This window comes from Ziziphus jujuba, chromosome 7 (assembly GCF_031755915.1).
Source record: "Ziziphus jujuba cultivar Dongzao chromosome 7, ASM3175591v1".
Classification (NCBI taxonomy): domain Eukaryota; kingdom Viridiplantae; phylum Streptophyta; class Magnoliopsida; order Rosales; family Rhamnaceae; genus Ziziphus; species Ziziphus jujuba.
In genome coordinates, this window is record NC_083385.1 from 2,436,872 (window position 1) to 2,460,198 (window position 23,327).

Consider the following 23,327-nt stretch of genomic DNA (forward strand, 5'->3'; position numbering starts at 1 on the left):
AGAGGGCTTCTCAGTGAAAATTATCGGCGGAAGTGGAACCATTATCCACCGTCTAAATAGGTCCCTCTCCAACAACGTCACATATGAAGTGCCCCTGAAACGCATATGGGGTTTACTAAATTTTGAATCCTCAATCTCAAGACTTACAAAGTGACGGAATGGTTGGTTTCCTACCATATTGTTAACTGACTTTAGGATTAAACATAATTACCCAAATTATATATATAAAAAAAATTATTATTTTTTTACAAAAACATTTAAAAAAAAAAAACTATAGATCTAGCAAATATGATTTGCATACTTCATATTGATTACAAGGTCACTCTTTATCTCACCAAAAAAAGAAAAAAAAGAAAAACAAAGGTTGCTCTTTATTATTATTATTATTTTTAAAGGGTTATTAGCACTAGTAGTATCTCAACAATAGTCATATTTGTACTATGGTTTGTAACTTTTTCTTCTTTTTTTTGGCATTTAGTCCCTAAACTTTAATCTTATTACATTTTTTTTGGTTCTTGAGACATTTTTAGTCTGAAGTTTATCAAATTTGGGTGTCCAATGCACTTAATGTAACATGTAAGGGGTTTTATGGAATAATCCAATTTTATAATTTTGTTATTTTCATGCTATATAGGTGCATTGCATATTTCAAAATTGTTTTTAAATTAAAAATAGTTTGACGGTTTAAAATATAACAAAAAAATAAATTTGTAAATCAAAATGCTAAAAATATAATAAGGATTAAAATGCAAATGTGAGCATAACGCAGGAACTAATAGTATCATTTATAACCTCTTCGTTAATATATGTTAAGAGTGGTGTGGTAGCAAAACACATAAGAAATGAGCCACAAATCAATTTGTTGTACAAAAATTTACTTCATAAACATCAAATCGCATACTCCCAAAGTCGGTGAAGTACAGTCAGAAAGATTTGCGAAGAAATTTAAAAACTGAAATATTGCTTCCATCATAAATATTTTATTGGTTTTTGTTTCATTATCAATTTACATCCGGGAAAGTTCATACATGTTTAAGTTGGGTATTACCGTATCGGATCCATATAATTAAAACCCACCAATATCTAATAAGTTAGCAAATTTTAACAGGTAAAATAAACTAAAACACAATAAACTCCTTAAATCCATTAACCAGGATATTTTTGTAATTATTTGAATATTCTAATTTAAAAAATGCTTAATCTATCATTTAAACATTTGTTTTTTTAGTTAATTTTTTTAGAAATATCAAACAAATAAGTCCTTTTTTCAAATAAGTTTAATTCTCAAACTTATATATATTTTTAATAAATTAATTGGTTAAACAAATGAATTTGGATATATCCATCTCCATAGTTTAACCAGTTGTATTTAGATGGATTAAATTTGATGCAAACACAATATATTGTTAGATCTAATATGAATTAATCAAGGAAAAAATTAAACTGTGATTTTGATTCTCTTGCAAAGGAAGAGCACTGTGCTAATTAATCACCTTTAATTCCAAGACAAAATAAAGTTATGGTTGAAATATCTTATGTCTCTGACCGAGAAAAGTAAAAGAAACTAAAATACGGTTTTCCAGGAAAATAGAAATAAAAGAATCAAATATGATAAAAAGAAAATTCACATACAGTACTGTCCGCTGGTGTTACATGCACAATGAAAGGAACGTAGTCACATGGAAATGTCACCTGCAAATTAAAGCTGTGGATGGTTATGGATGGTTCGATAGGCGGTATACAAGCAGGGCTTTTTTCTTTAAAAGAAAAAAAAAATCAAAAATAAAATCAAAAATAAAAAAATGAAAATGAAAGTAGTTAAAAAGAACAAATGTTTACCTTTTTGCTAAGCCTTTTTTTGGTGAATACCTCTTTGCTAAAGCCTAAAAGTCATCCTTGCAGTGTAAATCGAAGTTTAGCCTCCTGCACTAGTTGACGGCGGTCTTCTTTCAGACTCTCAAAAATCGATCCCAACCAAATATTTATATTCTGTATTATAATGCATAAGATTGATTTTTTATTGTTATTATTATTATTATTATTATTACTACTATGCCTAAAAGCTCTCGCTAATCATATTATGGAAATGCGAGATTATGAACCAAATGTCTCAAAACCCAAAGCAGATGTTTTTTTAAAAAAATATATATATATTCTTTTTCCTTTTTTAAGGAAATAATCAAGTCTTTTTGTTTTAGGATAATGTTTCCCTCTATGTGGCTCCATTTGGAAGGACACATATGCTAGAATACAATGAATGATTCCAATATGATTTTGCATTCTTACTCTTTTCTTTGATTTTGACGAAAATAGCCTACCATTTATGTATATCATCAAAATCTTTTGCAATTGTTAATGCTTTTTTCCCCCTCAACAACTTAGATATAAAATCATGTTTTTTTGCAACTATAAAAATGTGAAATTAAAGAGAGAGAGAGAGAGAGAGAGACTATACATAGAGAAGAAAAGAAAAAGCTGTGGAAGGAGCAGAAAGGGGGGTTTGTGGAAGCAGCAGAAAGAGAAGGCAATAATGATATTAGAGAGGCTGTAGCCCAAAAACCAAATGATGTTGGATTGGGACTGAGCTTGAGGAAAAGCCTGTAACTGAAAAACAAACGGAACCAACGCCAAAAACCACCTTCAATATGACGTCTCCTTCTACCTCCTACACTTCTTTCCCACATGGCCATGGTGACATGGGGATATGTGCATGCTGCTACTACTGCTACTGCAAAATCTCCATTATCTTCTCCATGGATATATATATTCATGATCATGAGCTTCTCTCCTTCATCACTCTTTGACTTTCCCATTTGCCTTTTTGCTAACTAACAATATCAATCTTCTACAAACGTCATACTTGTTTCTAAGCATGAACTTTCAATTATTTTCATTCCTGTGAAGAAAAAGCACGAGCTGTGATCTCACCAAATATCTATTTTAAGCCATGCATTTGCGTGAAAGAGGAGGTGACATGCATGTCTCTCCTGATATGGCTTCCCAGTAGCTTCTTCCTCCATATATCCAAGCTAACTTTATATCCATATCACAGACCAACACTATATAGCTACGCTAATATATAGCAATATTTATAGTCTCTGGAAAAAAGGTGAACGATTGCTTTCTAAAGATCAAAAAGCAAACCCTAAATGTTAATTTCACTACTGAATTCTCAAATCACTACTAATTATAACTAGTAGGTAGATAAATAAAAGGGGTCTGTAAATTAGGTAGAGATCATAGGTTAAACTGTAAAAAGAGCTGTGCAACTTTTTAGCGGTCACATGGAGAAGAAGCCAAATTCTGCTTAGCTTTCACAAACTGCCAACTTAGGTTCACATTTCAAGTTCTGTAGCTTGTCCTCTCTTTTGTCCTATCTCAACAAAAAACTAAACATACTACTCCCAGCGCTTCTTTCCAAAAAACCAAGATTCGAGTTTGAAAAAAAAAAAAAAAAAAAGCATTTGCCCAAAGTTTAATTTCCAAGCTTGGCTTAAAGATGTTAAGGGTACTCTTGGTTAGATTGATGAGGCGTTTCAATGGGTATGTACCAAGAACGAGAATTTGTCTTGCAGCTTGCTTAGAAAAATTAATTGATTACCAGCTCCTACTTGTTACAGACTTGGAAAATAAGAAGAAAAAAAAATTGGAAGCAAAATATCCTTGGAAGCCAAGGAAAGACAGATACAGAGGTGATAGAAACATATGATAAAAAAGGTAGCAAAAAGCTAAGGGGCTACATATTTTTATGGAGGTATAGAGGAGGAAAAAGTGCAGGTGAAGGACATGCATAAAGCATATATAATGATGAAACATCTTATAGTATACGGATATATTGCCAAAAGTCAAATATAGAAAGAGAAGCATTGTTTGCAAATTGTAATCATGAGAATCTGATATTCAAAATAAACCCCAACTCAGCCAGGCATGTTGGGTCCCTCCTAATCCCCTCCACTCCTTTTCATTTTTTTTTTTTTTTTTTTCTTTCAGTACTAACAAAAATTCTGAGAATAAATAAATAACATTAAACAGGGAAACCATTTTTTTATATTATAAAATCAACAAGTAAACATCATAATCTGCCCTGTCACTACTGCAACCTCTGTGGTACAACTCACAGCCTAGGAGATTGAGACTATGTAATTCTAATTGGGGGTGCTCTCTGTAGCCTGTTCCCTCCCTCTTCTCCCATCCCCATAAAAAGCATCTTACATTTTCTTTTTTCTTTCTTCTTTTCCCTCGAGAGCCCATTTTTCTAAGAATTTCAAAAATATCAGCTGCTTTCCATGTATCTGAATATTTGATGAACTGCTCCAGCAATTTCATCTGCAGATCCTAACTTACAACCATCTTCAATCTGCATCATCATCACCACCATATTCAAATTCAAAATAAATAGAATAAATTCCTAAATATAAACACCCTAAAAAATAAAAAAATAAAAACCAACCTCAAAAAAAAAATATAAAAAAAATACTATTACATATTATAAAATAAATGAAAAAGAAATGTAATTATAGAAGATAGGGATTAAAAGTCAGAATGGTTGACTAGAATAAGGGAAAAAAAAAAAAAAAGGACAGAATATATGATTTAATAACAATACCTTGAGGTTGAAGGAGTAAAGAACTGTAGAGTGTGAAGTGTTAATGTTGAGGTGCAAAATTGATAACCTAAGATCTTCAAGTGCAACAATGGCTTTTAACAACTGGCCAGGTCTCCTTGGACACTGGATCTTCAAGTTGACATGGGTTTGAATCACAGTCACTTCTATATCAGCTGCCTCAGACTTGTTCTCCGCAGTGACTTCGTCTCCATTGTTATTATTATTATTATTGTTGGATTCCTCCGACCCAATTTTGTATTGGGAAAGCGACATGAACATCCCATTGGATGCCACAGCCATTGCAGAGGAAGACGATGAGCTAACCGGAGTGTCACTTCCATTATTGCTACCACCACCACCTTCTGATTTTCTCATTTTTTTTTGGGCTTCAAGGGTTTGAAGAAGTTGCTCTAATTCCTTCACAAAGTCTATTGCACCCCCTACTATGGACGCTTGGTCACCCTTAATTAATTTTATTTGGTCAAGAAAAAAAAAAGATTAATTTCAGATGATGGAACAAAGATTTGGTTGATTGGAGGAATATACATATAAAAGGGCTAAAAATAGAAAAGGTGATTAATTATTACCCTTTGAATGTAGGAGGTGGGCATGAGAGACCTAAGAACGTTGAGATGGTCATTCATTTGGCGTCTGCGGTTGCGTTCAACAGCAATGTGGGTCATGCGCTGGCTCTCTACTTCTTCCTTGTTCTTGGCCGGTCTGATTCTCTTGCGCTTTCTTCTTTCCCTGGTCACAGGGAGAGATTTAGAGGAGTGGATTTGTTTGGGTGCGTTCTGTGGGTGGGTCTGAGCCTGAGCCCGAGCCCAGGTAGAAGCAGATACGGATCCATTGGAGGCTGAGTTGTTTTCTACTGAGCTTGGTTGTTGTTCTTGGTTGCATTCTGAGCTCACGCCCTCAGTTGAATGTGGGTGGTGGTGTTGATTATTCACATCTTTGTTGGCTTCGGATTTAATGGGTGAATGCAACTCCTCTACAAAGTCTATGTGTTGGGTTACGCAGCTCTCAAGCTCTAGAGCCTGAATTTGGGTTTCCATTTGGGGCATATTGAAGGAGTTCCCTAATTCCCATGGCTTCTTTAGGTGTTGAAGTCTCAACAGCGCCTGAAAGCTTGGCTCTTTCAAGGGGAAAAAAGGTGCTGGTGATTCCACGCTCTGTAACATTTGAAGAAACGGCATTCTATCATCCAACCCTGGTATTGACAACTGTGCTTCTTCTTCTTCTTCTTCCTCGAATCTCCATGTCCCAGCTGAACTGCTTAGTCCTTGTTCTAAGCACTCCACATCCAAATGGTCACCAAAAAACTGCAGAAAAAAACACAAACCTAGAAGATAAAACATGGGAAGAACAAGCTGGAAAAAGAAAGCAAGAAAATTTCCTCTTTTTTTAAATAAAATAAAATAAAATAAGAAAGAAGGAAGTAATAGAGAATTAATACTGTCATGGACTGCAGGGGTGGGGAGGGAGGGGGTTTGGTCAGTTTGAACACAGAGAGAGAGAGAGAGAGAGAGAGAGAGAGAGAGAGAAGTGCGGAGGGAGATAAAAGTGGAATGAGAATAGAATGTTTACAGAGAGAGACGAAGAGCGCAGCAGGTGTTGGTGTTTATCCCGGAAAATAACACATTGCATTGAATGCAAAAAAACATTCAGAGAACTAAAAGCAGTCCATTTCTTGAAGCTAGAAAATGGGGATTGCAAGAATGGGAAACAAGAAAACGAGTGGTACAAATTGAGAAAGAAAAAAGTAACATACACAGGGATTAATGGGTCCTTGAAGCCTCTCCATTACAGCTGAGCAGTTGTTGAAGCGTGCCTACCTTAAATTCTCTCTCTCTCTCTCTCTCTCTCTCTCTCTCTCTCTCTCTCTCTCTCGTTGGTTACCAACATTCCATTGTGATACTAACTAAACAAGAGTAATAAATGTATGACCCAAGGAGTAGAACGAGACCCCATGTCCAAAAACCGTAGAAAATTATTCCTTAGTTTCTGTTGCTAGCTAAGTGGTAGTCTTTAATAGAATATTTAATAAATGTCTACTCACTACTGTGCTTTGCTTTGAACAACTCCACCGAAGAAGAAAGCACAGAGAACAACAACGCAACAACTTAAAAAGAGAGGTTGAAGATGGCAGTTGGGTTAAAACATCGGTGAAAGAAAATGAAAAATTCAAAATTAAAAGAAAAAAAAAAAAGTGGTAAGAAATGAAAGGTTGAAAATTCTCTTAAAACAAATTCTCTTTTTAAACTGAGGGAAAGAAGATATAGCAGATATACTTGAAACTGAGAGAGTTGGTAAGACTTAGCAGAAGAGAGAGAGAGAGAGAGAGACAGTGAATGAGAGCTGGGGTTGTCTGGTTTACAAGCTCCCAAGCATTATTGGCGGTGGCAGTTTTGTCCGGCAGCGGGGACAGAGAGTTGTGGGGACTCTCTCTCTCTCTTCTCCTCTTTCTACTCACTACTCTCTACAATGCACAAAAGAAAAGGAAAAACGAAAAAAGAAAAAAAAGAAAAAAAAAATCCTTAGAAAGTCTTCATATGGATTGTGTCATATTCTGATGAGTGATGATGGGTCACTCCCCATTTCCCAAATCTCCCTAACTTTATTTATTTATTTTTTACTCGGCCTTCAAATTTCACTGCTGAAAGATTTCCAGTGAATAATCAATTTTTAACTGGCTGTGGCAATTTATTAGAAGCACTTTCAGTTTTAATCTTACAAATACATTAGGAAGATAAGAGAGATTTGATGTTTAAAGGTTGCTAGCTAGAGAAATAACACAAATGTTTATGAAATTTTTGTACGGCGTATCAGACTCTGGTTCTGTAACCAATTTAGATTATTGTCGTATCTAGGGAGGTAGCTATATAATCCACGACAATATGCAAGTTTTAAGTAGATAATGAAAAATAAAAAAATAAAAAAAAGGAAGAAAAATCTCTTGTGCCAATGTTGAGGCCAAAGCTAGCTTTCCCAAACAGAAATTTTCAAGAATGAGATTTCAAACCCAAAAAAGGTCATGACTCATGACAACGAAGTAATATATATGTATTTTCTATGAAATTAACAGTCCATCTCTAGCCCACTTGAATATGGAATATAAAAGAGCATCTTTATGTTACAAAAGAAAAAATACTGGAAAAAAAAAATGGAAAAGAAGATGAAGAAGAGAAGAACAAGAACAAGAACAAGAATTACTGTTGGTTGTTGTTCTGAATAAAATAAATAGTAAAAATTACTGTTGGTTGTTGTTCTGAATAAAATAAATAGTAAAAATTTTGGGTGTTGGGGTCCTATGCCCTTCAGCTGTGGGCATGTTCTGCATTAATTGTGTCGGGACAGAAAATTTGTCTCGACTGAAGTACATGATGGGACTGAATCCTAGATACAAATTTTCCATATTTTCCAACTGAATTTTCCTCTTCTCCAATCAAATTTTTTATTTTTTTATTTTTAAATGTCTAGCAATTTGCAAAGGCCTAGCCCTCTACCAGGAAACACTGTCACAAAATCACAGATAAATCTGCTGCCAATATCTGTTGCAACTAGGCTTAAACAAAAAGGCTATTATGGCTTTTCTCAACAGAAAACTCCATACCTAAACGTTTTCTTGCTTTTATCTCTTTCAATATAAAGTCATTCGGCAAATCTATTATCTCTGGACACTTTAATATCTTCAACTTGTAAAGTTTGTTTCCATTTCTATACCCAAAAAAAAAAAAAAAGGACCTTATTAAGCAGCAAATCTTACAGTTGATGATCATTTTTCAAGTGCCCTGATGATCAAGGCACATTCTCTCTCTCCCATTCATTTTCCTGAGAAAGCCTAACAAGGACATTCTTATGAACGGCCAAAGTGCTATAATTTTTTCATGGGTTGCTATCAGACAACTCGTACTGTCACCTGTTGTATAGCATGACTCTGTCCTATAAGGCGATTTTTAGTTCTGTTATCCCTTTTTTTTATCTTAATTTTTTATTTCTTGGGTAAGCATCTAACATGTGCTACCTGATTTCTCTCTACATCTAGCAAGTAATCCAAATTGCCTTGCTAATGATCAGCTCTCAGCTGCTCTTCATTTTCACAATTATAAGTTGCATAATGGTGTGATATTTGAATACAACTTCACAGAAATGACACAATTACAATTGAGACTCACAAAGCTTTTACAATGAAGACAAATCCAATCCAATCCAATGAAGAAACCTATTTGAAAACTACAATCTAGCTAATTGGTTAGATATTTTGCATCTTTTCCCAACTTATAGTCCATTTTCTTTTTCCATTATATAAAACTAATGCATTGCCATTGGAACCAATTTAAGCCAACCATCAGAGCCCCATTTGTTAACTCATGCAGGCACCGAAAAAAAAGTTGACAATAAGATTTTTGCAATGTTAATCCATCATGGGTTCGACCGCTCTGAAATCTCTGCAGCTAACAAGAAACTTGGAAATCTTATCCTTATCTTAGAAGATTGAGAGTTCAAATCGATGGGATTTTGGCTTATTTCTTCCTAGCCAGTAATCAATGTACTGGGGTTGCTTTCATAGTTTAAACTCACATCACAGAAAAAAAGAAAATAAATAAATAAATAAATAAAATAAAATAAAAAAGAGCTATAATAGAACTTTCGCCCCCACCTCCATATGTGTCTACTTGTGATAAAATGGAAGGAAGATGAAACGAAACCACCATTTTATATGCTTGTGAGTTGTTGTGACCCTTGGAAACTTAGGCCGGTAGACCCCAAATCTTGACTATGTCATGAGTTGATGTAACCTTACAGGTGGTGGAGATTGCATTATTCTAGCATCTAGCTTGTTGAGACTCCTCTCCATAAGAAGAAATCACTATGAACCCGTGAAAGGAAAAAAACAAATGGAAACAGATATGAAGTACCATTATATTGGTTTCATCAAGCTATACATATCTCTTTGAATCAACATACTGCTATAAACAGCTAAGCTGGAAATTAAAGACCATTATAGCTATATATATATAAATATATATCTTTTGAAGACTATTAGAGAATTACAGGAACTTTAAATATTGTTTTGGGAGGTTTTAAGCCTATAAGCACTGAAAACTTCTTTGCCTTCAAGAGACAGAGGATTAGGAAAGGGGGATACAGTTTTTAGTTCATTTTGTATTTGTACATTATGAAAACTCAAAACAGTTAAGAGAATGGTTCATTCATCTAGCCTCAGAAGGTCCTCCCAAAAGCCAGCCTATACCTTTTACTCATTGTTCAACAGACACATATGAATCGACATTCGATCTATTAAATCCAACTTACAAAGTATTCAACACTAAACATTAACAATTTTACTAAAATTCAAAAAAAAAAAAAAAAAATGGACAATATGTTGTCCAAACATAGATAAAATGCTCAAAATCTGAAGCACCTACTGTTAACAAAAGTATGTGCAGCAACAGAACTTGTAGCACTCCAATCTATACTCATCTTCTGCTCCAAAGAGCCTCTAACGCTCAACTTGTATGGTTACATGGCTGATGTTATACTCCCTTCTGATATAATCTACCACCTTGTCCAGCACAATGTCTGTATTGGCTTCTGGTCTGGTCTTGACATGGCAAGCTAGCAAGACCTTCCCCACTGTTATGGCCCATATATGTAGCTCATGGATTTCCACAACTTCCTCCATCTCCAACAGTCCTCTTTCGAGTTTTGTGGCATCAATCTCTCTCGGTGTGCTCTCCATCAGGACTTCAAGTATGCTTCTCAGCATTTTGATGGTCGTCCCCAACACAACAACCGAGAATATTAAGGTGCATATCAGATCAACTATCTTCCATTTAGGTTTATACCATATGATTGCCCCACCAATCATTACTCCTATACTCTGGATGGAGTCCCCAAGGACATGGAGATAAGCTCCTTGTACATTTATGTTTCGTTGCTTCTTTTCTTGTTCACCTTTTGGTTTATCCAACAGCGGTTCAATGTGTTCTTCAGATTCATGATCGTGTGTATGACCTTCATAAGTATGATGATGCTCAGCTTTTGAATGTTTCTCATCCTGATGATGATGATGATGATGAGCAGAAACTGTCACTCCATGGGTATGATCATGATCACCATGTCCATGTCCATGGCCATGATCATGGCCCAACAACAGAGCCATAATGATATTAACCACTAGACCAAATGTAGCTACAATAAACATTAGAAAGCCATTCACTTCACCAGTCTCATTAATGAGTCTGAGAATGGCTTCATACACCAATATCCCTGCCAGCAACCATATGAGTTGAATGGAGACTAGAGCACCAAGAATTTCAATCCTAAAGAACCCATAAGACTGGCGAGGATTGGCTTCCCAGCCAGCAGCCCACAAAGAAAACAAGGATATGGCAAATGCTGCAACATCTGAGAGCAAATGTGCTGCATCTGTCAATATTGCTAAACTGTTGGCTTTGATGCCTCCAACTACTTCAACACTCATAAAGACAACACAAAGAACCACTGCTATTAAGAGCTTGCGCATGGAAGTTGATCGTTCTTTAGCATCTTTTAAGCTAGATCCAGCATCGGAGAAACCACAGGCAGCTTCCCCACAAATCTTACTCGCTCCAGCATTCCTCTCTCGAACAGAAACATCACCTCTGATCTCAATAATCTGCCCATGTTGTAAACTTTGTTCCTCCATCTGAAAATCAAAGATAAAAAAAGGAAAAGGGAACACACAATTTTCACCTAATGATAGTGAATATTTAATGCGATTGAGTATAGAAAACAGTATGAACAAGATTGTTTGAAACTTGTCAAACTAAGTTGAGCTGTCTTCAAGGTTAAAACATTGTACATTGAACACTTTTAAGCAGAGACAAATATAATGAAATTCAGGATAAATAAAATGGTTACAGATACATTGTTACAGAAGATGATAAGAAAAGAGCACTAAAATAACAACATATTGGAATGAATAACCTGATAATTGATAATATAAATAACTACAACTGGGCACAGTATTGTCAAACTTAAGAAACATCCCCAGAGCAGTGCTTTCTTCCCCGGTCTTTCATATGTTGTTAAAAAAAACTGACGTATCTTATATAACTACATCCAAAAAAATTGTTCATAAAAATCTGCAAAAATTTGCTCAAAACATATCAAAGACACACTAAAACCATCAGGGAATTTATATTGCCCCTCACCAATCTAAGCAGGCCAGATACGCACCCCGCCATATTATTTAGCTATTAAAATTAAACAATAGCGTAAATAAATTAACCCAGATAGCTTCACACGAACATAAAAAATTTCAGAAATCTTTAAAAGGGCAAGCAAAAATCCAGAGAAACATTGATCAAGATCTAGGCAAATAAGAGTTTATGCAACAGAACATTATAGATCAGTTTTTATCGCAGTGAAAACCTACCAATAAAAACTCAACCAGACAAAAGACTCAATGCCTTCAAAAGCTACTCATTCACCCCCAAAAAAAAAAAAAAAGCCTTAAAAGCTACCCTGTCGAAAAACTACTCGCAAAAAGATCAAACATTGAACAGAAACATATTACGGAAAACATCTCAAAGGCCATGGACAAATCACATTGTGTAGTCAAAGACCCATCAGATAAATTGCTAACAACAAAAAAATCGAAACAATAAGAATTCAGAAAATTAAAAGAATATATCCAAAAAAAAAAAAAAAAACCCATAGATGATATTAAGCAGGAGATTAGAAAGGCTACCAGAACCACCGTTCAACTTTTCTCCAACAGAAAGTAAAACGATACGCATGCAGGAATCGATATAATATATAGAAAATAAGGAGCACAGAAGTAGTATAAACAGAGGAATATGAATATACTGAAAAGTTTTAATTAAAGCAATATTTTTTTATATTAAAAAAAAAAATAATACATAAAAGATTCAGGAAATAAAAGCGAGGATAACTTACTTCCCTTTTCCAAGTTGAAGCTTATGTATATGTAATTATGTATGATTGATGAAACTAGTACTCTCTTTCCTGCAATTGCAAATCACAACGATACTTGGTAATTTATTGGATTCGGTGTGTATTGTACTTGCTAACCAATAGTGTAGTAGCTACAGTTATGGGCTTTCCCTAAAAAGTAATTTGTGCTATAAATTCTCTCAGTCGGATTCCTCTCTTATTTACATATATATATATATGTTTTACAATCGATTGTATGGTGATTCCAGCAACCAGCTCCGACCCAGCTCCAAATCTTAGTCAAACATTGAATAGCAGTTGAAGTCAATTCAATTAAATTAAATGAGGCTGACAATTTTGGTTTTTGTCTCCTCGGTGGCCTTGTTTGTAAAAATTAATTTTGATGGTAAACTTCCAAACAAGCATGGACAAAAAATTCATACGTGGATTGAGAGCTATTTTCTGAAGTGCGTATGTGGTAAACACTTAATTTGCTGGAACGTATTATATAAAGGCCAGAAATTATTAATAGATAATTCATCTCTAATCATAATGGTTCCCAATTACTCAATGAACCTATCCAATTCACCAATACCGTATGAATTCATTTTTAACATTAAATTTGGACACTCACCACCTACACTTTCCGAGTTGATTATTATTATTATTATTATTATTATTTTATGTTTTGATTTTGATGATGATGCTTGGCCTAAGTATAAGAAGCTGTGAGGATCTTTTATGAAAACTCTATAAAACTCGATTTATTTCTTACCATGTCAAAAATGAGAAGCTTTTATACCCCTCCTCCATATGGGAAAAGAAAAGGAAGAAATTTCCAGCATATATAGGTTTCCTCTGAAAAATCTCATATATTCATTCGAAAACCAATGAAACTATTAAAAAATTGGAAACTTACGTAAATGGTTTAATTTAATAACCTTCCCACCTGGATCTATTTTGATTTGATTTTGTTATATTATCATTATTTGTTTAGTTCTATAAACGCCAATCAGAGAAACACCGTGCGGTATTCCACCACCAAAAAAAAACCAACATATGCATGCATCCAATCTTTCGCAAAATGTACTGACTTTGGAAAACGACGTATTGTTGATTAAAAAAAAAAAATGTACAAGAATAAGAATTAACAATATGGTAAGAGAAAAATTATACCTTCTCCACCTGTAATACTGGATAGCCGACGACTTCGCCATTCATTCTAATATAATGACGCTTCTCTAATTAAGATTAGTGGTTGGTAATGCAAGCTATGGTGCTTGGGCTTTTTCTTACTACTAAGAAATAACCATTCTTCTTGTACTTAATTGTTGGGCCTTTTGGGCTTTTTATTAGATAATTCAAATTTGCAGCAAGAGAGAGAGAGAGAGAGAAAACCTTCTAAATTAATTTAAACCACCAATCAAACTTGCATTATATTTCCCGTCCACAAAAAAGAGTATTTATAAGCTTGATCTTGTGGGAAAAAAATCAGGTTAAAAAAAAAAAATTGCTCTGTTTTGATAAATTCTTATCAATTGTAGGAGGAAAATCCTGATTCTAATACCAAATTGAACTGATAGCTGGATTACAAATTGAACCAACATATATAAATATATATATATATATATATCAAAACAAATTCTTTTGGAAAAGAAAAGAAATCCGTTTGGAAAATTAAAAAGAGTGCATGGAAAGAGATGGTTGCCTAACTCTCGCCCACCCCTTTTTTCTTCCTTCACTTTTCCCAACTGTGCGGTCATATTTTCCAAATAAATCCTACTTTTATTATAGTCTCCACTAATTTTTATATTTTTATTTTTTTATGCGTAGTTATCAACTTTTCCTTTTCTATAGTTTAGATTCTTGAGAAAACATTTATTCAAAAGCTTTCAAAGTTGTTGATCAATAGCTAAGCATCTTCATGATTAATTAACTAAAGAGTATATGAATCTGATTCCATTAGACATCCTAGTCTTACATTCAATGCCACAAAAATTGAGAGATGCGATGCCCATTATCAATGAGTCCCTACCCACTGACCCTTTTAATCTTTGATATATACTATCTCACGAATAAAGAATATGTCATTAGTTTCTTAGTTATAAACTCTTCCCAATAACAAACATGTGCAAGTTTATAAATTTTAACAGAAGATGAAAAAAAGTAATAAAGCAGGCTAAATAAATCCAACTGTGAGTGTGAAAATCAGTGTGTCACTTTTTGAAGAGGAGCACATGGAGTGAAGAAGATAAGGCTACCCTTTGGATAGGATTCTTTGTTGGGAAGGATAAAATCCCTATATAAAATACATCTCCATTACCGAAGATGACGTTTTTTTGGTTTTGTTGGTTTCCATACGGTACAATTACTGCCGGGTCACTTGGCACCAACACTTGGTCACCACCACCACCGTTTTTGTGCATCTTTTTTGTGTCCAAAAGCAAAAGCAACCGCTATAGCTAGCTTTTGTCCCCAACCTAATTAATAAGCTACATGAAAAACTTTACATCAATTATCACATTTATATTGGATCGTTCACCAAATCATGGTCTTCAATTTTTATTTTTTTCAAATTGCCTATGCTTTAATTTTGCAACCATAAAAAATTAGTGGAAAAAAGCAAACTCCACTATAATTCTAAGATAGTATTAAACAACAATTATGGTTTCTAATCAGCTGTGCATGGAAAAGCCATGCGTCTCAAACTTTTGAATGGGCAGTGGCAATATTGTTGAAAAGTTAACTCCAAGTGGAGACCAAGATCTAAAAGCTAGCAGGGCATATCACAGTTAAATAAACATTTTTGCACTAGCAGAGCAGAGAACAGAAAGTTCTAATTGGGAATAAGAAAAAGAAGAAGAAGAAATTAACCTTTTTCGTTTTTTCATCGTTGCTATACCCCCCAGTGGCCTTGAAAGTTGAAACATACAGGTTGATTTCTGAACTTAAAAGTTGTTTTTCATGGATCAGTATTACAGACTGAAGGGAAAATCTAAAAGAAAACTCAAAAAGTGCTAGAAATTACACCCAAAAAAAAAAAAAAAAAAAACTAATACATTAAAAGAAAAAAAGAAAGAAAAATGAAAACTTGCCCCTAAAATCTTCTTTCATATATCGACTTTACATCCAGGAGATCCAAGCAATGGAACTTGACCCAGAACCCCTTTCTTTATACCAACCAGCACATCACATTTCACATACACCCCATAGTGCCCTGTTCTTACAGTCCCTGCCTTCCACCGAAGCCTCCCCAGCAGCACAAACCTCAAACCCACTACCCCATAAGACTGATCCATCGCCAAACTATTCACCACCTCCACCGACACCGGCACCGTCCCGCCACCCAGCACCGGCGACAGGGCTACTGTGCTTTTTTTCTCGTGGTAGAGCGGGGGCAGAGACACCTGAGGAGTGATCGCTTGGTTCCTGTAGGAGACGAAAGCAGAGAGCCTGTCGTAGTAAATTGAAACCCGCTTGTTTGGGTTTCTGGTGACGACGGTGAACTGCATTGTGGTGGAGATGAGCGGCTGAGTAGAAGTGTTGAGCTCGTAGATGGCGGCGCCAACGACGGTGAACTTGGGTTTGTGGGGTCGGTAGACCAGCCAGAGAGTTAGGGCCGTGATTCCGGCTAAGAGGAGTAGTATGGTTAGGAAAGTGCAACAGGCTCTGCGTGGGTCGCTCGGCCTATAGGTCCTTCCATTTTGTTTTCCGTCGGACATCTTAGGAAGAAGGTGGTGCTGGTTTTGGGTTTTTGGGCTTTTCCTCCTTCTGAAGTGTTCTACTGCTCTTCTGCCAATGGCAAACAAAATTAGTCCTTATTTATATTAATAAATTTAAAAAAATATATATTTAGAGTGATAGAGACAGGGAGTGAGAGTAGAGAGAAAGAAAGCATAAAGAGGTGCTTTAGAGACGGAAAGCAGCAAATAGAAGAATCTGCGGAACAAATGAAACAAAAAAGTGAAATAGAAAAAAAGAAGGCTGATTTTTATTTTCTTTCTTTCTTTTTTAGAGTTTATTTTCTTCTAATACTATGGATATAATAAATTTTTTTTTTCGTCTTTTATTTACTTTTTTCAAAAACTTCATATGGAAAGCATTTATGAGAGCGAGACTTTAATTGATGCAAAGAAGATATTTAATTATATTAAACTTGAATCCGAATCCTCTCCAATTTTTGTGAGTTGAAGAGAATCAAGTTGATTTTCCCTAAACATGTGACATGTCTTGTTGATGTTGTTATATGTTTCGAATAAGGGGGTAAAAACGTAGTTGTCCAAACTAATAAACAGAAAAAAGTTGTAGATCAAATTATTTTGGTAAAATTATTTATTTTGCTTTGAGGTGAAGCATTAATGACCAGCTTCTAAAGCTCGTTTGCATTTTGAGTGCTCATTTTATTCAACAAGGAAGGTCCTTTTAAACAAATCAAAATTTCTTTTTGTTTGCTTTTATTTGATGGGATGGGGGCTCAAGCGCTTAACCATTACTTCGCAATTCCTTAATGGGGTGTCATCTCCATTAATAATTTCTCCATCATCTATTTGTTACATTTAATTTATTTTAAAATTGTATACTAAACTACTAGTGAAATCAAACTACTGTAACTAAATATCTTAAATTCAAAGTTGGTCAGAATTTTAATAAAATAGACAAACCTCCACGTCACTATCACATATATTAGAAAATTACACACACACATATATATATATATATATATGTGTGTGTGTGTGTGTGTGTGGTTGTCCACAATCCACATACCAGTAAATTTATAACCTCAAAAAAAAGCTGGCAGGAAGATTTTAGATAAATTGGCTCTCTTCCCAACATGAAAGGTTGATCTCGTTAAGATGGAAATTTAGAAGAGACTTAATAAAAAATAAAATAAAAGCCAGGGCACGCTGGTGAGAATGAGAAAAGGGGGCTTCTTGATCGCCGTGTCGGCTGCAGGTAAAAGAGAACTTGATAAAAAGCAGCTGATCACTGCCCTCTCCCTCTCTCTCTCTCTGCCGACAAATGGACTAGTCATTCCGTGACTGACTAAGAAACTGTTTACTGCAATACAATGAGACGGTGGGTGGCTCTGTTTCGATGGCTTTTTCAACACTTGGCCATGTAAGGTCCTCTTCGCACCATGCAAAGCCTTGTCAGATCCCACGCGTTACACGGTCTATAAACCCCACGTTGCACCTTTTTGCATGCATTTTAAGCATCCCTTTAGTCACCCTGCCGCTTCCTCACCTAAAATTCCACATCACATTTAGAAAATCGCCCGCCAATCACCAAGAAGAATGGCTTTCCTTTCAGTTCACTGCACCATTCTGTTTTTCTCTTTCCTAATCTTTTAAGATTTGCTTTTTTTTGGCTTTTGTTCTCTCTTTATCCGTTTCTTTTTGTCCCAACTTCAATCTTGTCTGATTCGTTGTTATGGTTATGCAAGTATTTTAGAAAATCACTGAAAGAGGACCAGCAATTAACAAGAGAAAACAAGCTAATGTAAAGGAGGCTTGGGTATGCTTCTAATGGAGATATCATTAACCTGTATATTCAAACCTAGTGAATGCACTTTTATATTACAATCAAAACTAGCTACATTTGAATATTTCTCTGAGTTACATGCAAAACATAATTATCTAAATAATTAACTCAGTCAACACCACCATATAATTAGAGCTAACACCGCCTATTTCAGTACCAAAAGAACCAAAAGATCTCAAAAATCACTAGACAAAACTAATTGGCAACGCCAAAGACACCCAATCGTAGCTTATCTTTAGCAGCAACCCCACTATACTAGGTCTATTATGTCGCTCTATCACCATCCTACTCTACTCTACCAAAAACCTTCACATATGGTAGACCCTGCATCGAACAATCAAAGATTCTTTGCTTCTAAGTTCTATCCTAGCTATATTCCATGTTAACGGGACGGCACGGGAAACTCACAGCTTGAAATGTAAACAACTTTAGCATACGAATTTCATGAACCATCTGCATCAACGACTGGAGAGTCAGCCTGTGCTTGGCGTACAAACTGTCCTTTCACTCGCGGCCGCTGCTCTGCTAGTCTTTTCCGGCTTTGATATCGGACCTGTGTCAAACATCAGCATTCATGGGCTCAGATTTGAAGGTTTGTGCATTGAAAGATTATTGAAACAGCAGCTATATAAAACGATAAAGATGGATACCTTCTTCTCAAAGCATCGATCTTTCCGTTTCAGTCGGAACTTGGTTAGAGCTGCTTCCCTCTGACTTGACCGGAGAGAATCCATCCCTTTAAATCCCTCATGGATGAAATGACTAGTGTCATTCACACTTTGAGGAGCTGTGGCCTTTTCAACCGCCATACCCGAACTTCCATTTCCATCACCTCTGCTATCAGAAGTCCCGTATGCACCGCCACTAATATGACTTGCAGCGCCGTTGGATAAATTACTGCTAGCGTTCTGCTCATCAGTAGGAGATCCAGGTCTTAATTCCTCCATAGTATCAAAATTATCATGTTCGGGTTTATCCTGATCAACAGAATTGTTGATAGTTTCCTCATAATGGTGATGACCTTTCTCTGAAGTATGAGTGTCAGGATTTGAATGGCCCGAGGTAGGAAAGGGGGACTTTTCTCGCTGGCATGCTGATTTAGGACTCCATATGGAGGATGCACTTTGTTGTGTATAAAACAAGGATGGGAAAAACTGACCATATCCAGGAGAGACATTATCAAATCTTAGCCCCGTGACTGGAATCAGCCCAAGTTGAGGGCTTGGAAAGGATGATTTGGTTTGCCCAGATTGACTGATAGCTGATGAAGCCATAGTTTCCTGACAATTACTTGTTGCGGCACCATGGTGTTGCATGGCATTATTAGAATTTCCAGAGGATTGACTGAACAATAGCTCATGAGCACCGTCCTCTGACTTAGAACAATTACTGGAAAGTACTGGGATAAGGGGTTGCGATGTCTTACTGTTATTATACCTGCAGATAGGAATTTAGATTGATCAGAAATCATCGTTAGAACCAAAAAATATTTCCTTTCGGTTCAATTCAAAGTTTCAGTACTCATTTTGCAAGTGGGGATGTTAGGGAGGGGATTCTTTTGTCTTGGGGTCAAAGAGGTTCTGAGAAAAAGTAATTTAGGTTCACTTGTGATCTTCACTATAAACAAGGAAAGTCTTTTAAGCATTATGTGTAAAGCTCTAATTCCTCAATGATTCTTCTAGAAAGAAGCTATAGCATTATTTAAGTGTGAAAATGAACTCACAATGAAAATGCAGAAGCATTAGAAAGCATTATTTAAGTGTGAAAACGAACTCACAATGAAAATGCAGAAGCATTAGAATGATTCAGTATAAGTCTTTCACCAGCCCCCTGGTTATTTGAGTTGCTCGTACAAATTCTCCTCAAAGAAAGTTCCAATTGTGGAGCACATTCAGAGTTGTTTAAACCATCAGCATTGATAGCAGAGCGACCATCAATGCACGTCGATCGATTATCGAACTTTCCAATCAAGTCGATAACTCCACAAGAAGGTTCAGCCGATTCTACATAGTGTTTTTGTATCTCAGTACTGAGTCCACTGACATTGGCACTGACTTTGAAACTTTCTGGTTGTACACTACCATTCTGAGCCACAAGTTTTGGTTCCAGTCTCAAAGCTGTTGATTTTAAAACTCCACTGCAAGGTCCATCCTCCATTCTGAATCTAGGCTTCTCTGCAACATATAACTTATAAGATGCCAAGTAAAGAAAATTCCAAATAAACATACAGATGGAAAAAGATAAACAGCTTACCTCCTTCCTCGATTTCAAGCATAACTGATTCTTCATCCATTTTAGTACACTCTTCATGCCTCTCCATATCAGTATTGCTCAAATTAGAAGCATTACCACACTTTAGCCGCGAAATATCCTGCATATTTTGGACGCATATATTCTCAGCTTCCAAGTAAGGCGTGGTACAAGTGCTCTGCACAAGAGGTGGCAAACCATGCAGTCTCTATGTGAAACTTCATGAAGCCAACCTAATCTTGAAAAAGAAATTTCTCTCAAGCTATAAGTGGCCTCACTTATGAGTTGCATCGGCGATCCTGGACACATTTATTCTAACTTATTTCTCTTCCTATATGTGTCAACTGTACGATCAAAGAGAAACATTTAAAGGGACAAGACAGTTGACACTCAGTGAGCCAGAATGCAAACACTGGATTAATCAATTACATTTTTTATTCGGTTGTACCCCATTTAAAGCAGACGGAGACGTGTTTGCTTATAGCAGAGGGTGGGAAACTGCAGTAGTTCCAAAATCTACCCCAAAAACAAGATATCTATTCTAGCAGAAATGATTACAAAAAATTTGATTGTTAAATATACATACTTGGACATCACTCCCCTTTTCACTGCATTCCCGAGTTTTCTGCATAGAAGCGGCAGCATCACTAGAATGGCTGCTGGCTGCATTGTTTTCAGAAGTTGCCTCCACTTTATGCTCCAGCATGGCCATGTCTTGAGGAAACTGTCTACCAAGCAGCTGAAGATAACAAAACATAAAGTATCAGTTATAGGTTTGTTGCAATGCATGCAAAGACCAAATGTGAAAAGGGAAACTAACAAGGTAAAACACAACGAAACATACAGTATGCCTCCTCCATACATGCTGCCAAAGGTTCCTCAATTCATTTCTTCTAACAGGCTTAATGAGATAGTCCGCTGCACCTTTTAACATACATTTCAAGACCATACTAATTGAATCTTGAGAGGACATCACTGTATGGTCAGGAAAATAAAGGTTAATGTTGAGAGTTTCAAATTCAATTTTAATATCAATATTTGATGATGAATATACAGGACTTGAGACAGAGTACATACTAATGACAGGTATATTTTTACAAATGTCATGCTCCATCACCAAAGAAAGAAGTGCAAATCCAGATATTGCTGGCAACTCCACTTCAGTTAGTATGAGATCTATGTTATGAGGTTTCCCTTTCAAAGTCTCCCATGCCTTTAATCCATCAGGAACTGCAGAAACTGCTTGAACAAACAAAATTATTTTTTTATATTCTAAATAATAATAATAAAGTGAAAAATTGACAAAATTTCTTGAAAGAACACAAAAATGAACTATGTGTTGCTGAGGTGTCATTGAGAAAATAATCCAAAATAGGATTATATCTTGCAAAAACTTGAAGAAACTGCAATAAAGTAAATGAAAATTCTAAAGCAATGTAGAATTACTCAGTAAACATTGGACCATGTTAGATCATTCTCTATTAAATTGATTAAACAGCTATAGATGGAATTTCCAAATTGAAACAGTTTGAAATGGTCAGCATTCAAATCGTTGAAAATCAAGAATGCATGAAATAAGCTGCAACATCAATTAAAGCATAAGGAAAAAAAAAGTGCTTTCAACTTATTTATTTATTTATTTTTGGTTCCCATGAGAAAACCAAAAAAAGAATCATAAGAGTAAAAATTTACGTTGAAACCTGAAAATAAAATTTTTATTAAAATCCTATTAAAAGATAAAGAGTGCCATTAAATCTCCATAAAGTACCTGAACAATAATTTTAAAAGCTCCACACCTCCTTTGAACAAAGTAAAATTCTGAGGAAGAAAACATTCACTACCCAAAAAAGCTCTCAGCAAAAGACCAAGAAATAAACTTTTCACACAACAGTAACAATAAGGAACATATACAGCGAACAAAAAGAAGCCAAAACAGAAGCAATGTAACAAAATGATGAAAGCGGCGAAGAACTGACCTCTGTAGCTGCATTTACGAAGCAGAGCTGAAATAATCTGACGCGTAGAGTCATCAGCTTCAACCAACAGAACCCTCAAAACCATTCTCGGAAGATACTTTTCCCACCTCACCATTTCAGTGGTAGATCCACCATCTTCATCTTCTTCCTTCCCCTTCTTATTACTCTGCTCACTTTTCTCTGCTTCTCTCATCTCCACCATATCCTGCTCACCACTCACCACAACTTCACCCATTCTCAAACACCCTACAAACACACCACACCACAGAGACAAACAAACACCCAAAGATTTTCTCACAATTTTTACAAAAACCCAAATCACAGTAACAATAACAACAATAGGATTCCAAAATAAAGAAGAGAAAAATAAAAAATAAAAAGAGAAAGGTTTGAGGGAGTAAATAAATATAAAATCTTGGTATTATTAGTACCCCATCCTCTTTGTCATTAATCCAAAAGCTAATAATGAAAATATCTGAAAGCGTTGAGGCTTTAGGTGGTTGTTTGTTGAAAAACGGAAGGCCAAGTAGGAACTCAAAATACTTAACAAAATAATGTTTCTTTGCCTCTCAGCCGCGTAACGATGAAGGAAATTTGCAAAAAATATCTTTCTTTTTGCTGGGAAAGAGAGAATCGGGAATTGGGGTGCGGGTCGATCCAAAGGTAGACCGTCATTGGCTTCTGGTTGGTTGTGTCTACGTGGCGATCTGTGAACCACTGTTTTTGATTTTTTTTCTTCTTCCAGATAGTATGGTTGTGATACTCCATGGTGTGTGGGACCCACTTCAAGGACACGTGTTAAAGAGGTTTTGGGTTCCTTTGTTCAGGATATTTTTGTTTGAGAGGTTGCCACATCTGCACTGTGCCACCATGCATCAGATCTCATGGTCCGCAGTCTGACACGTGGAGATCGAATAGAACCTTCTTTTTTTTGTGGCGTTGAATTTGAGCCCTTGCATTAGCTTTTTCTTACTTTCTTTATTTATTTACTTATTTCTTCTTTTTTTTTT

General features: G+C 35.6%; 4 protein-coding genes and 1 long non-coding RNA gene across 17 annotated transcripts; all 5 read right to left on the bottom strand.

The window, feature by feature from the left end:
- Positions 1–918: 918 nt before the first annotated feature.
- On the bottom strand, positions 919–3,373 carry LOC112492637 (uncharacterized). Its single transcript, XR_007242548.2, has 3 exons — positions 2,456–3,373; positions 1,840–1,989; positions 919–1,692 (listed from the first exon to the last, which is right to left on the bottom strand). It is a non-coding gene; the product is annotated as an uncharacterized LOC112492637 (long non-coding RNA).
- A 477-nt stretch (positions 3,374–3,850) lies between these two features.
- On the bottom strand, positions 3,851–7,154 carry LOC107423782 (transcription factor bHLH67). 3 transcript variants are annotated; one of them, XM_016033408.4, is made up of 4 exons: positions 6,378–7,154; positions 5,194–5,928; positions 4,607–5,068; positions 3,851–4,357 (listed from the first exon to the last, which is right to left on the bottom strand). In XM_016033408.4, the coding sequence occupies exons 1-4, from the start codon at positions 6,408–6,410 to the stop codon at positions 4,274–4,276; spliced, it is 1,314 nt and encodes a 437-aa protein (XP_015888894.2). In that variant the 5' UTR covers positions 6,411–7,154; the 3' UTR covers positions 3,851–4,273. The 3 variants fall into 3 exon arrangements, with proteins under 3 accessions (XP_015888894.2, XP_024932306.2, XP_024932304.2); XM_025076538.3 differs by having other exon boundaries at positions 6,666–7,151; XM_025076536.3 differs by lacking the exon at positions 6,378–7,154 and adding an exon at positions 6,194–6,346.
- A 2,683-nt stretch (positions 7,155–9,837) lies between these two features.
- Positions 9,838–15,786, bottom strand: LOC107423776 (metal tolerance protein 1). 5 transcript variants are annotated; one of them, XM_048479379.2, is made up of 3 exons: positions 15,646–15,786; positions 15,425–15,492; positions 9,838–11,297 (listed from the first exon to the last, which is right to left on the bottom strand). In XM_048479379.2, the coding sequence occupies exons 1-3, from the start codon at positions 15,662–15,664 to the stop codon at positions 10,110–10,112; spliced, it is 1,275 nt and encodes a 424-aa protein (XP_048335336.1). In that variant the 5' UTR covers positions 15,665–15,786; the 3' UTR covers positions 9,838–10,109. The 5 variants fall into 5 exon arrangements, with proteins under 5 accessions (XP_048335336.1, XP_048335337.1, XP_048335338.1 ...); XM_048479380.2 differs by lacking the exons at positions 15,425–15,492; positions 15,646–15,786 and adding an exon at positions 13,727–13,904; XM_048479381.2 differs by lacking the exons at positions 15,425–15,492; positions 15,646–15,786 and adding an exon at positions 13,326–13,344.
- Positions 14,562–18,633, bottom strand: LOC107423793 (NDR1/HIN1-like protein 12). Of its 4 annotated transcripts, none has more exons than XR_009639765.1 (4): positions 17,315–17,332; positions 15,646–16,342; positions 15,425–15,492; positions 14,562–15,030 (listed from the first exon to the last, which is right to left on the bottom strand). XR_009639765.1 is itself a non-coding variant. In XM_060819196.1 (3 exons), the coding sequence occupies exon 2, from the start codon at positions 16,270–16,272 to the stop codon at positions 15,661–15,663; it is 612 nt and encodes a 203-aa protein (XP_060675179.1). In that variant the 5' UTR covers positions 16,273–16,342; positions 17,315–17,332; the 3' UTR covers positions 15,160–15,492; positions 15,646–15,660. The 4 variants fall into 4 exon arrangements, 2 of the variants coding, with proteins under 2 accessions (XP_060675179.1, XP_060675178.1); XR_009639764.1 differs by having other exon boundaries at positions 14,562–15,042; XM_060819196.1 differs by lacking the exon at positions 14,562–15,030 and having other exon boundaries at positions 15,160–15,492.
- LOC107423791 (two-component response regulator-like APRR5) lies at positions 18,068–22,976 on the bottom strand. 4 transcript variants are annotated; one of them, XM_048479373.2, is made up of 9 exons: positions 22,749–22,976; positions 22,318–22,563; positions 21,419–21,580; positions 21,186–21,316; positions 20,928–21,080; positions 20,345–20,519; positions 19,869–20,265; positions 18,742–19,528; positions 18,068–18,644 (listed from the first exon to the last, which is right to left on the bottom strand). In XM_048479373.2, exons 2-9 carry the CDS (start codon positions 22,550–22,552, stop codon positions 18,534–18,536), a joined length of 2,151 nt encoding a protein of 716 aa, XP_048335330.2. In that variant the 5' UTR covers positions 22,553–22,563; positions 22,749–22,976; the 3' UTR covers positions 18,068–18,533. The 4 variants fall into 4 exon arrangements, with proteins under 4 accessions (XP_048335330.2, XP_048335332.2, XP_048335329.2 ...); XM_048479375.2 differs by lacking the exon at positions 22,749–22,976 and adding an exon at positions 22,110–22,178 and having other exon boundaries at positions 22,318–22,457; XM_048479372.2 differs by having other exon boundaries at positions 22,318–22,976.
- Between the last annotated feature and the right edge of the window lie 351 nt (positions 22,977–23,327).

Coding starts and splice junctions, on each gene's coding strand:
- LOC107423791 (XM_048479373.2), bottom strand. CDS start 22,552: ATGGGTGAAGTTGTGGTGAGTGGTGAGCAGGATATGGTGGAGATGAGA. Junction 21,317..21,418: donor TAAAAATATACCTGTCATTA/GTATGTACTCTG, acceptor CTGACCATACAG/TGATGTCCTCTCAAGATTCA. Junction 18,645..18,741: donor ATCGATGCTTTGAGAAGAAG/GTATCCATCTTT, acceptor TGTTTGACACAG/GTCCGATATCAAAGCCGGAA.
- LOC107423793 (XM_060819196.1), bottom strand. CDS start 16,272: ATGTCCGACGGAAAACAAAATGGAAGGACCTATAGGCCGAGCGACCCA.
- LOC107423782 (XM_025076536.3), bottom strand. CDS start 6,253: ATGCAATGTGTTATTTTCCGGGATAAACACCAACACCTGCTGCGCTCT. Junction 5,929..6,193: donor TGCGCTCTTCGTCTCTCTCT/GTAAACATTCTA, acceptor TTTTTTCTGCAG/TTTTTTGGTGACCATTTGGA. Junction 5,069..5,193: donor CCACCTCCTACATTCAAAGG/GTAATAATTAAT, acceptor AAATTAATTAAG/GGTGACCAAGCGTCCATAGT.
- LOC107423776 (XM_048479379.2), bottom strand. Junction 11,298..15,424: donor ACGATGAAAAAACGAAAAAG/GTTAATTTCTTC, acceptor TTTGATTTTCAG/ATGGAGGAACAAAGTTTACA.